This window comes from Hibiscus syriacus, unplaced genomic scaffold (assembly GCF_006381635.1).
Source record: "Hibiscus syriacus cultivar Baekdansim isolate YM2019G1 unplaced genomic scaffold, ASM638163v2 tig00116971_pilon, whole genome shotgun sequence".
In the NCBI taxonomy this organism is placed as follows: domain Eukaryota; kingdom Viridiplantae; phylum Streptophyta; class Magnoliopsida; order Malvales; family Malvaceae; genus Hibiscus; species Hibiscus syriacus.
Genome location: NW_024063495.1, coordinates 597500 through 611136, shown reverse-complemented (window position 1 = coordinate 611136; position 13637 = coordinate 597500). Strand labels below are relative to the sequence as shown.

At 35.1% G+C, this 13637-nt stretch overlaps 1 protein-coding gene across 1 annotated transcript; it reads left to right on the top strand.

Annotated features, from left to right (window-relative positions):
* The first annotated feature begins 559 nt into the window (after positions 1–559).
* Positions 560–2147, top strand: LOC120191792 (transcription factor MYB35-like). The gene is made up of 4 exons (XM_039194705.1): positions 560–787; positions 892–1021; positions 1242–1630; positions 2027–2147. Exons 1-4 carry the CDS (start codon positions 640–642, stop codon positions 2131–2133), a joined length of 774 nt encoding a protein of 257 aa, XP_039050636.1. The 5' UTR covers positions 560–639; the 3' UTR covers positions 2134–2147.
* The last annotated feature ends 11490 nt before the right edge of the window (positions 2148–13637 follow it).

Here is a 13637-nt window from a genome sequence, read left to right as displayed (position 1 = left end):
ATCGAAAAATATTAATATATATAACTTATCCAAAAAAAAAATTATATAATTCCTAAAAAAGTTCAAATATTTGAAAACTTTTGAAGGGTCGTATACCTCATTCACATATGTAGGCATGAATGTGAAGCAAAATGAAAATTAGTATCCTTCACACATTGTCGTTCTCTGTCTCTTTGTTCAAAATGAAAAATCTCTTTTATCATTTCTTAAAATAGTTAGATCTCATCAAACCCGTGATTATAAAAGACACTTGAACAAAACTCATTTCCTTACTCTCACACAGTGAATGGATTTAATCTAAAGCTAAACAAATATCACATGAAATTTTTAATGTGATTTCCACTTAGATATATTCTAAATTTAACCAGAAAATACACCCACATCAAACCTGACCCCATGAGTCCATGTGAATTCATTTCTAAAGCAAAGATGTCATGCCATCATGCAAATTTGATTATATGAGAATCCAATCTCTCATGCATTCCATGCTCTTCTCTCACTCAATACCTTAAAGCCTCTCTTTCCACCATTCTTCTTTCTTATCACACAGCACAAAAAGGGCTACATTGTAAGTGATTTTCATGATTCTTCTCTCTGTTTTCTTTTCGGTTTCCGTCGTCGTGAATTCCCGAGTTTTTGATGCAACAGATAAAGATGGTTAGACCTCCTTGTTGTGACAAGCTGAATGTGAAGAAAGGTTTATGGAGTGAAGAAGAAGATGCAAAGATACTTGCTTATGTATCTAAGCATGGAACTGGTAATTGGACTGCTGTTCCAAAAAAAGCAGGTTAAAACTTACTGTTGGTCTGTAATTTTTATTTTACATTTACTTTGGTAGTTTTTTTTCTCCTTCGTATGGGGCATCATGCCATGTCTGAATGTGGTTTCCAGGGCTTAGAAGATGTGGGAAAAGTTGTCGTCTCCGATGGACTAATTACTTGCGACCGGATCTTAAACACGAAAGCTTCACTCCTCAGGAGGAAGAGTTGATCATTCGGCTTCACGCCGCGATTGGCAGCAGGTAATATCGATTCCCAGAACATTTCATGTATGTTGTGGTACATGCTGCAGCTCGGGTAAGTGTCGGATACATGTACTTCGTAAAAAATGAAGAGTTCGAGTAAAATTCTGTTTTGCTAACAGTTTTTTAACAGCCTGTTTCTGTTACTAGCGCAAGACATATTATGTGACACTGCCTTTTATGTGTGTGTCTGGTTTTTTTATTTTGGTTATGGTTCCAGGTGGTCCATCATAGCCCAACAGCTTCCCGGAAGAACAGACAATGATGTCAAAAATTACTGGAACACTAAGCTGAAGAAGAAGCTTTCCGAGATGGGGATCGATCCGGTTACTCACAAACCATTTTCTCAAATCTTAGCCGATTATGGGAACATTGGTGGCCTCCCGAAGTCGAGAACCCGATCCGGTTCCCTCAAACAAGACATGAAGAATACCTTCCTGATAAAACCAGAGCCGCATCAACTACAACCACCAACAGCAGCAACACAAGGATTCACCAACTTCAACAATAACCAAGTGATGACAACGATGGCAGCTCTCGGGATCGAACCGATCCCGGTAAACTTCTTCACGAACAACAACATTAACCATCATGCTGCTTCTGATTGTGATTCCCTGGACCTTCTTTCTCAGCTCCAAGCCATAAAACTCGTGACCGAAGCCTCGAACTACGCTGGTTATCAGATCGTCTTGCCTATGTTCCCTAATCAGTACTCGTTATCATTATCATCGCCGTCGTCATCGTCTTCCACTTCTTCTTCTTCCACTTGTTCCACTGCAGCGCAAGAGAAAACCGACCTCGACTTCAGCTGGCGCGATTTCCTTCTCGACGACGCATTTCTACCCCCTCAAGGACCCGAATCCGAGGACATTGCACTGCAAAATCACAAAAGCAACAACACTAGTGCCCAACACATGAATACTAAAAACAACAGCAGTAGCAGCAACAACAACAGCGATAACGAAGTCGTCCCGGGAACAGAGAGTGAGCTGCTAAGCTATGGTTTTCAAGCGTCATCATCAACTGAAAGTTCATTTGTGGCAGCCATGCTTGATCAAGAAAAGGAGATGTTCTCTGAGTTTGCAAATCTTTTGGAAGATCCTTGTTATTAACTTTCAGTAGGTCCATTATATATATATATATATAATTATATCATATGATATAGGTAAGAATAAATGAAATATGAATAAAAACTTCTAGTAATGTGTACTCACTAAGTATTTGTTCCATGTTAAGGCTGCTGAAGAATCTCTGTTGCAACACTGTGATTTTAACTGAGGCGTTTATTTAAAATTTTACTTTGCATCACTTCATCCTATCTTATATGAGTGCAAATATAGTACCACTTAAATTTGATTATTTCTCTTGGGTTTAGCCCTTGAATTCTTTTTCCCCCCATAATAGTCCTAGACTAATTAGGTCTGATTATTGGCGTAATACACAAAAATATTTCTAATGTTTGATTGAATAATCACTCTCACACCTATTCTTTTTAGGATAAAGTACACAAATGGTCCCTCAATTATAGGACGCTACTTTATTGAGTCACCAGACTATTAAAAATTACAAAATTATCCATTGACTATAGGGTGCTGATTTGTTGAGCCTCCGAATATTAATAGTTACATAATGATCATCTGACTATTCATATGTTCAAAATTCGTCCTTTTCCGTTAAAAATTTGATGACCATCTGAGCTTGAAATTAACTTGTTAATTGAGATTTGACAAAATCATATTTTAATGATGTCTATAGACATTGTCATTGCTTTCAAGCACTAGCTCGATGACATAATATTTCAAACACTGACTCGACGACATAGTGTAAACGGATAGTCGATCCATAAAATACGACTCAAACGATTATGTGATTGGATTTTATCATATCTCAGTTAACATGTTAACGTACAACTCATACGACCACCATTTTTTTAATAGAAAATGAAGAGTTTGGAACATACAAATAATTGAGTGATATTTTGTAACTTTTAATAATCAGATGACTCAACAAAGTAGTATCCTATAATCAGAGGACCATTTTATAACTTTTAGTAATCGAGTCAAAATGACTCATTTGTATACTTTATCCTTCTTTTTATTGGAACACTTTAACCTTCAACATATCATTTCAGGTCAAAATGACTCATTTATAGATGAAAAATGTTACTTAACTAATAATCAAAGTCTTAAGATGATGTGATAATCATACATGACATCTTAAAGTGTTGATTGTTAATTGACTACCAGTTTCTATTTACGGAAGGATTACTTTGACCTAAAATTAAATGTTAAGAATTAAAGTGCTTTAAAAAATTATAGACCAAAATAACTATTTAGTTAAATGTTAAAATTACATCATGTCTTGGTTATTTCAGTTACTTCACTTTTAGCTTTTAGTAGAAAGATGATTATTGAGGATCATTTATTTATAATAATAGATTAAATTAATAAAATATATAAATATTTAGTACTGATATGTTATTATGTCAATTATTAAAACACCACGCCATTCTTCCTTTATAAGTTAACGATGTGATGACAAAAACAACCAAACTGGATTAGTCAAGTGATTGAAATAAGTATCATTTTAATCCTATGATTAAAATATAATTTTTTAATTGTTTTTTAAAATATCATTTTAATTGTTACAATCTCATAGCGTGGCATCCTCAAAAATAATTAAAAAGTCTAAATTTATAAGCTAGATTGAGAGAAATTATTAATTTTAGTGACCAAATATTGATTTATCTATTAATATTTGGATAAACTACATATTTAGTACCTAAACTAATTTTTTATTCTATTTTAATACCTAAACTTTATAATTTTTCAAAATCATACATAACGTTTACTTTAAGTTTCATTTTGATACTCAGTCGTTAAAAACTTAACGATTATGCTGAAGTGTCAACATTGAAAAATAAAAAATATTACGTCATTAGTTCTTTTAATTTTTTTAAGGGTGGGTACCAAATTGAAACCTAAACTAAATGTTAAATATAGTTTTTTTTAAAAAGGCTTAATATAAAAATAAGTGTCCAAACTATACATTTTTTCCAAAGTGGTGCCGAACTTTTTTTTGATCAATCTAAGTGTCTAACGTTACAAAAGTTACCACTTTAGGTACCCCAATTGTAACAGCCATTAAAAAACATGTGAAGTGACACATGTCACGTTTTGATAATTTAAAATTTTTTATTTAATATAAAACAACTTTAAAATATTTTTTTATTAAAACAAAGCCCAAAATTTTCATAAATTTAAAATAAAACCCCCAAAATTTGAAAACCCTTATTTCAATCCTCTACCAACGTCGATCACTGTCGTCATCAAACCTCCAACCAACGACAAGATGATTTCGACCACCCAGAATGCAGAACCCAACGAATCTCGACACCTACCTTATTTAAACATTGGGTTTTTCAAAACGTCGACTATAACGACCGTTAAAAAACTGTTAAGTGATACATGTCACGTTTTGATAACAACATCGGTCACCGTCGTTGACCCTCACCCGAGCAGACCTCCATCCGACGACAAGATGATTTCGACCACCCATAATGCAGAATCCAAAACCCGACGAATCCCGACACCCACCTTATTTAAACGTCGGGTTTTTCAAACCACTTAACCCATGCGATTTGTGACACAAGACGACTCCGACAACCATATCGACGACAAAGCTGACCATGATTGATAAGGGAGATGTCAAGGATGGTGTCAGCGATGATGACCGACAAGAGAGGTAAGGTTAGGATTAGAGTCGGGGATTTTGAATTTTTGAGATTTATAGCTTTCTTGTAATTTTAGAAAAAATTAAAGTTTTCTTAAAAATATAATAATATTTTTAATTTTGTTTAAAAAATAAAAAAATTTAAAATTATCAAAATGTGACACTTATCCCTTAACGGATCCTTTTAACGGTCGTTACGGGCTAGATATCTAAAGTAGTAATGTTAAACATCGGATCGAAAAAGTTTATACATCACTTTGGGGGGGGGGGAATTTGTGTGGCATTCAAACAATGCAGATCATATTCGCCATAACAATTCCAGTCATTCATCATCACCACTTACGACTTTATCACTAAAAATCAACGGTTGTAGGGACACACCTCTTCCTAAAGGATAACAACGAATACATCTGAAAACCCTAAGAACTATTTTACAATAGTTTTTAAGACTTTCGAAATTTAGTTTCTTTAATAACAAGTATTTAACTTTTACGAAAATATCAATTTTATCGATCACATTTTAGTATGTAATCAAACAAATGTAGTGACTAAATTCAAAAGTTCAAAGCTTACGAGGGCAGAAGTTGAATTGGAACGCTTTAAAAATAAACACACAAATAAGTCTTATATTTAATTAAAAATATATCAAATTGATTACAACTATAAATTATTATATGCCACACCATAACTTAGGGGCCTAAAAATTTTCTTAAAATTCTTTTGAGGACTAAGTTGAAATTTTAACTAAATTCGGGGGCTAAAGTAAAATTTTAATTAAATTCAAATCCAAATTTAGAAAGTATAAAAAATAGAGGACCTAGAGTATAATTTTACCATTTTTAGGGGCTATATAACCCCAAATCTAAAAAACTTCCTCATTTGAAAATCTCATTTTCTCTCTCTTCAAGCTTTCCTCTTATAGCAAAGAAACTTCAATCTTTGTTTCGTCGTCGAACGTTGTTCCGTTTTCGACACCTCCCACACTATCGGTGTCCACTTTGTCTCAATTACCGCAGGTGTGTGAGGGGTGAGAAAGGCCAAGTTTCTGACGTTTCGAAATCAAGCTCTCCGCCATTCACCGTTGTGAACCGAGCTTGGTAAGTGTCTCAAAACCTCTTAAAAAGTACGTAGGAATTTTTTCATAATTTTTTCGACCCCCGAAGGCTATGCACATGCCGCCCCTACGCGTGGGGAAGTTCCACCACCTGGTGGACTGCTTAATAATGGGCCGACCCGACCTGACCCATGATCAACACGATCCGATCCGATCCGATCTGACCTGACATGACCCGACCCGATCAACCGTTGACTATTTTCGAAAACCTCCATATTTACGTTTTTCGACGTCCTGAGTCCGATTCCACGATCTGTTTTGCCAAATTCTGACCCGAAACCCCTTAATCAAGCCCGTTAATATGAAAATGCTTAGTATTTTTTAGCATTTTTGCTTATTTATTTGAGATTTGATTATGGAATTGATTCGAGAATATATTTTTATGAAGGTACTCATGTTTCACCCGACCGAGGGTCGGTTAGATCCGGTACTTCTCGTCCATTAGATCTGGACGATCCGCGTTTCTCGAGAGTTACTCGTAAGTATATGTAAATTATTTAAATATGGATTATTATTATTATTAGGATTTCGATATGAATTTTTATGATTCGTAGGATCTAGCACTGCCGTTGATCGTGATCGGCAGACTCAGTAGTAGGCCCGCTTATCAGACTACTCAGATTGTTACATGTGTGTTTCCTGGTGGTGTTACATTACTATTTTAAACTGTTTATCTGAACTGTTTTAGATTTCTGATAACACTGAATATTTTTATGACACGATACTTGATTTTTCTAAATATTGCTTATCTAATATCTAATTTACTGTACATTTATGACATGATCTCTGATTTTTGTATTTTTGTATATGATTTCTGAGTCTGTAATATTTTAATGTTTTACTGAATTAAACTAAAGTTTTCACTAGAATACATACATGTGTATTACTGTCATTGGAGGTATTATTGGAGGAAGTATCTCAGGCCTAGTCTATTACTTGTATGTCCTTACCGCATGCTCATCGACTTTGTGCTCAGGGTAAGTCCTTACCTCAGACTCCTCGGCTTTGTGATCAGGGTAAGTCCTTACCGTAAGCTCCTTAGCTTTGTTCTCAGGGTAAGTCCTTACCGCATGTCCTTATCCTATGTGTATAAGGCCCTTACCGGGTGTACATGTGGGTGTATGGTTCTGGGGAACCTACACATTTTGGTGATCAGATGGGGGTAGTATTTGTATTTTTAAAACATGTTTGATAAAATGATTTTACTGAAGTATTTTATTTGTATATTTTTATACACCATAAGAAGCACACTAGGTTTTTTAGCTCATTTTGTAAATTTTACCCATTTCAGATTGTAGCAGACCGTAGGCTAGTAGACTTGGCATCAGGAGGACCACTACTCCTATTTTTGTATCACTTTATATCTCTATATATCTTTTTGTTATACTTTAGTGGCACTTGTTTTTACTTCCGTCTCGATATATGTGTACTACCGATATATTTTGCTATGTATATGTTTTATACGATTTTTCTGATACATGTATATATTGATATATAGACGTTTTGTCGTATGAAATTTCTTATGACTAATTTTATATTATATTGTATATGGATTTGAACGTTATTTTAAATATGAAAATAAATTTTTGAATAAGATATGTAACCGCCTAGATTTGGGCATAACGTCCAAGTTGAGTCTAGAGGTTACACTTGGTGGAATCAGAGCTTTCGGTTTTAAACACTCGGACGGTGGATGAGTCCTAAAATTTGATTTTTCAAGATATTTTTGATATTTTCAAAAACTGTGTCACCTTATTTTTTTAGTTTAAATATATTTGAGATTTTTTATGCTAGTCTAACTTAGGTTTAAATTCTTTCTATAGAGCCTTCTATATTTATTCGATGAGTGCTGCTAGAGGCCATTGGTCAGGCCGTGGCCGTGGTCGAGGGTGAGCAACTCATCCTTCTGTTACTGTAGACGATTCAATGTCATCGCGAGATCCTCTTGTTCTGTATGTAGATCTGTCTATCCCTAGAGATGATCCGGCTACACTTGCGATAGACCCTCTCATCACTGAGAACGATAACACTGATATGGATGAGGATGTCATTAATAGAGTTATCTTTCATATATTTAAGAGAGATGCTAGAGTCCCTGATAATATATATGCATCGAGATTTCGATATCTTTGGTAGCTTCTGGAGTAGTTCCGTTTGAGGGTATTACTGGTAGACCTCCGACTGACGTTGAGTATTGGTAGGAGGATACATAAAGGATTATGGATGAGATGGACCTGAGGCCTGAGTAAAAGTTAAATAGGACCCTAGCTATACTAAAGAAAGAGAGTTTTCGGTGGTGGCAATCGATTTCTGGTAGTATTCTGGGAAATCATTTGACTTGGGATCTTTTTAAGGCACATTTTTAGAGTTGCTATATCGGAGAGAGATATTTCCATGAGTGACGCCAAGAGTTTCATAATTTAGAGCAGGGTAATATGTATGTTATAGATTATGAGATTGAGTTTATCAAGTTAAGTCGTTATGCTATTGGACTTGTTGACACTGAATCAGATCGATGCTTGAGGTTGGATAATAGACTCAGGTATGATATCAGGGGTCGAGTTGCTACCCACCAAGAGAGAAATTTTGATGCCTTGGTTGAGATAGACAAGATTGCTGAGGAGATAAAACGAGTGGGTATGAAGTGCAGGAGAGATAGATACCAAGATCGAGACCAATTCAGGAGGCCTTTGTCGTCATGTGAGCACTGTGAGTGACGTCATTTTGGTAAATGCAGGAAGAAGTTGGGTACCTATTTTAGATGTGACTATGGTGACCATCTCTTGAGGGATTGTCCAGAGCCAGCTCATACAGTTCAGACACCAGCTCATATTCCCGTTCGTACTCAGAGTATAGTTCAGACTCCAGCAGGGGTTCGTAGTCAGGAGAGAGTATCGAGATCGACTAGTAGAGGTCGATCTTCTCAAAGTAGGGGTCCAGCTAGATCTGAGGCCATACAACCAGCATTTGTTTGCGATGCTAGACATCGATATGATCGCAATAAGCCTGATGTGATTGCATGTACTATTACTATTCATTCAGTTCCCTACTTTGCATTATTTGTTAATAGTTCTACCCATTTCTATGTATCATATTCTAATTCTGAGGGTCTTAATATCCCGATTGATAATACTAAGAGTTTAGTGACAGTTCAAAGTCTCGTAGGTCAGTCCCTAGAGTTAAATCGTATTTTTAGATGGTATCCTATAGAGATCCAGGTGGAGATCTTTCTGGTCGACCTGATAGAGTTACCTTTGGAGGAGTTTGACTTGATTATTGAAATGGATTGGTTGAGCAAGCATCAAGTTAATCTCGATTATGAAACCAAAAGTGCTTTTCTAAAGACAATGGATAACCGAAAGATTGTGATGATCGGGAACATCGTCGATTCCTGACAATGTTGTGTCTGCTTTGGTAGTTGAGAGGATGATTAGGTAGGGTTCCAAGGTATTTCTTGCTTATATTCTGGATACTAGGAGTTCTCAATATGACATTGAAGGCATACAAATTATTAAGAAATTTCCCGATGTTTTTCCTAAAGAGTAGCTTGGATTACCGTCGGATAGAGAAGTTGAGTTTGAGATTGAAGTCTATTCCAGTTTTACCCCAATTTCGATGGCTCCTTACCGTATAGCCCCAAAGGAGCTTAAGGAACTAAAAGTTCAACTCCATGAGTTATTGGATAGGGATTTATTCGACCCAATGTTTCACCGTAGGGAGCCCTAGTTCTCTTTATCAAGAAGAAAGATGAGACATTGAGACTCTGTATTGATTATAGAAAACTGAAAAAGTTCACGGTTAAAAACAAACATCCTCTTTCCAGGATCAATGATATGTTTGACCAATTTCGAGGGGCTTTTATCATTTTAAAGATAAACTTGAGGTCTGGTTATTACCAACTCAAGGTGAAGGATTATGATGTCCCAAAAATTATTTTCCACGCTCGATATGGGCATTACAAGTTTTCAGTGATACCATTTGGGTTAACTAATTCCCCTGCTGCTTTTATGGATCTGATGAATCGAGTGTTTCGACCTTACTTGGACCAATCCGTAGTTGTGTTCATCGATGACATACTGGTGTATTCTCGAACTGAAGTAGAACATGATGAGCATTTAAGGATTGTTCTGTAGACTCTGAGGGAAAACAAGCTATACGCCAAGTTGAGCAAGTATGAGTTATCGCATAGTGAAGTGGCCTTTATTGGGCATATCGTTTCTATTGAGGGTATCCGAGTGGATTTGAGTAAAGTGGAGGCAATTCTGAACTGGAAGCAACCCAAAAACGTCCCAGAAATCCATAGTTTCTTGGGCTTAGCTTGTTATTACCATTGTTTCGTTGAGGGATTCTCCATTACTATAGCTCCTCTAACGAAACTGTTAAGGAAAGGTGTTTTATTTGTCTGGTATGAGGAGCAACAAGCTAGCTTTGAGAAACTGAAGACTGTTTTGACTCAAAATCCAGTGTTGATTCAGCCTGAGTATAATTGTCTACAATGATACTTCTCACTTTGGATTAGGATGTGTTTTGATGCAAGATGGAATGTTGTCGCTTATTCGTCACATCAGTTAAAACTGCATGAGCGCAACTATCCCACTAACGATATGGAGTTAGTTGCCGTGTTTTTTGCTTTGACGATCTTGAGACACTATCTATAAAGAGAAAAATGTTATATATATACCGATCATAAGAGTCTTGTAACATCCCAAACATCAGGTTAGTGACAAAATTGTAAAATCATAGAATTCAGTGACAAAATTAGATAAATTGAAAAAGTTCAAGGATTGAAGTATAAAATTTTTATGTAGGACTAAATATTTAAATTGAAAAGAATGATGAATGAAAGGGTAAAATGGTCATTTGAAGAGTAAATGAATAATTTTTTTGTTATAGTTATGTATATACCACGTGGAGTTAGGGAAAAAGGGAAAAGAGAGATTTACAGAGATATCTTCATTTTTCTTCCTTCTTTCAGCTTGAGTTTCATAAGCTAAGGTGAGTTTGGTTTTCAGCTGGTTAATTCTTGAAATTCATGAGTGGTTTTGATTGTTGAAGCGTTAGGAAAGTTTATGTAAACTTAAAGGGATGTAGAAACTCAAAGAATTGTAAGTTATGAATGATTAAATATAAGAAAGTTATAAGTGAAATTGTGAATAAGAGGAAATAAATGGATTTGGAAGTTAAAATTGACTTGTCATTAGATAGAATAAGAAGTAATAAGTGTTAGAAATGAGTTTAGAACATGTTGAAAATTTAGTAAGATTCTTAGTTTAAAGAATTATGGTGAGATATTGAAGATGATGAGGTGTTAGAATGATAAAAGATAGTTAAAGGGAATATAATTGAGTTTGATGGTATGAAAATAACTCTAAAAGTGGAATTTAGGTGAAGTGTTGATAATTTTTGGGTGATAGAAGTGTGTTATGGGTTGATAGTATCGGTACTGGATGAGTAATTACCGATACTACAAAACCATAATAGGTGATAATATTGTGTAGGCATCGATATTGCATGAACAATATCGATACCATAAGGTCAATGTTTATAAATTCTTCATGAGTTATGGATATCGAAGGGGTAGTATCGATACCAAGGTTATCGATACCATTATGTTATTATCGATACCTTTTTTGAAATAGAATTCCAGAATCAGAAAAGGGTATCAATACTCAAACATAGTATCGATACCATCGTAAAGGAAGTATCGGTACGGTACCTTAGGTACCGATACTACTTAAAAAGAAAATGTGAATTAAGTACTTCTGTTAGCTTAGGTTATTGAAATTCAATTTATAATGTTTAAGATTCTGATATTTGCATTGAAATTACATTCATGTAGATATCGAACATAAACAAGTTTCGAAACAGTTGACGAGTAAGATCGATCGAGGTAAAGAAAAAAAAGATATAAGAGTGTTGCTTGGACTAGTGAGGCTAAGGTGAGAGCATACTTTTACAACATATGTAATGCTATATAGAAATTAGACTTGTGACAAGTCTGTTTTTGACATATTGAATACATGATTGCATGAGTAGAAGCATAATTATGATTTGTATTGTGTAAATATATCTTGGTTGCATTACATTATAGATATGTGGCATGAACTTATATGATATGTATTAGAAGACAATGATCTAAGTGAACATATGGGAATGTTACATGAACTATATGATAAGAAGCTATAATATTATCTGTCTATGTGATACAAGTCATATGAATTGTGATAAAGCCCATGTTATGTAATATGAGAGCTTAGGGTATAATTGGCATGCCAAGAGTCGAGGCTTCTACGTGGTTCTTCGGGACATATATGTGATCTTTCGGAACATATATGCTATCATTTTTAACATATATTTGGTCATTTGGCACATATATGTGGTCATACTGGATAATTCTATGTGGTCATACGGGACATATATGTGGTCATTCGGGACATTTTGTATGGCACTTCGGTGGAATTCTATGTGGTACTTCGGTGCATTTTATACGAGCTGTGGTAACAACATTTGTGCACAACCTCAATGTACTCACATACCTTAAGTTATTGGTACAGTACCATGGGCTAATAAAAGATATAATATAATATAAAATAACATTGAATACTGTGATAGTTTATTAAGTGTTAAATGCATGTCCATGTATGTTGTAAGGAATAAATATATGATTGTATGTTATACCTTCAATTGCATCATAACATTATTAGGTATTATGCCTCACTAAGTCGATGACTTAGCGTGTGAGCGTTTCACACATAGGATAAAGGAAGTCAGATGAACAAGGATAGGCAACTGGGATAACATAACTCCTTCAGATATCATATCAGAAGCAACTTAAACAATAGGTTCTTTTGTTATATTAACTAGTGTTTGCATGTAATTAAAGGTTTAAGTTGTATATGCTCTGATCAGTTTGTAAACTTTTTGTATTGAACTTATGTAAATTATTCAGTTTATTTAATATAAGTTGAAATTTCCACTATTTTGTATAAGTAATTGATTTAAAAAGTCAATATGACACCTCTGACTTGTATCTAGGTACGGGTTGGGGTGTTACATTTAATGGTATCATAGCTAAGGTTTAGCCGATTCTAGGCATAAACCGAGGTAAAAAGTGTTTTAAAAAGTTTACATACTGACATAATAGTGAATACTTCTGATATTATATGGTAATGAGTATGATATCTTACTAATAGAGTTATATGATTATGCCTTATTAGATGTCTGATCGAGAGATCTCCCGAAGTGAAGCAAGAGATGATAGGCATGAGGGTAGTAGCAATTCACCTGCCCTGGCCAGGCAAGGTGAAGAACATGCACCTCAGGGAGTGCTTGTACAAGACCAACATATGTTTTTCAAGATGTTGGACTCTATTATGACGCGTTTCTAACCTCCTGCTCCATTAATTCAAAGAATGAATGTGGCAAACCGAGGAAGGTCCTGTTGTAATGGACCTCTGGCTTAATGATGTGAAGATCATATTCGATAGTATCCACTTCTCAGAAGTGAAGAAATTAGATGGAGCAGTTTCTTTGCTAAGGGGACAAGCTAGAATATGGTGGACGGACGTCACCATGAGAATGACAAGTGACCAAGTGACATGGTACTTGTTGTTGGAAGAGTTTAAGCATAATTATATTAGAGATCATTTTATCAGGAAAATGAAGAAAGAGTTTATGAGCATGAAGCAGTCGAATCGATCCGTATATAAATATGAGTGCGAGTTTAATAAGTTGAGTTGATTTGCCGCTGAGTTTATTCCAACGAAAAAA

What these genes read in the sequence shown, in the direction of transcription:
- LOC120191792 (XM_039194705.1), top strand. Translation starts at nt 640, where the DNA reads ATGCAACAGATAAAGATGGTTAGACCTCCTTGTTGTGACAAGCTGAAT. An exon ending in TGCTGTTCCAAAAAAAGCAG is followed by an intron (nt 788 to 891) that starts GTTAAAACTTAC and finishes TGTGGTTTCCAG; the next exon opens with GGCTTAGAAGATGTGGGAAA. An exon ending in CACGCCGCGATTGGCAGCAG is followed by an intron (nt 1,022 to 1,241) that starts GTAATATCGATT and finishes TTATGGTTCCAG; the next exon opens with GTGGTCCATCATAGCCCAAC.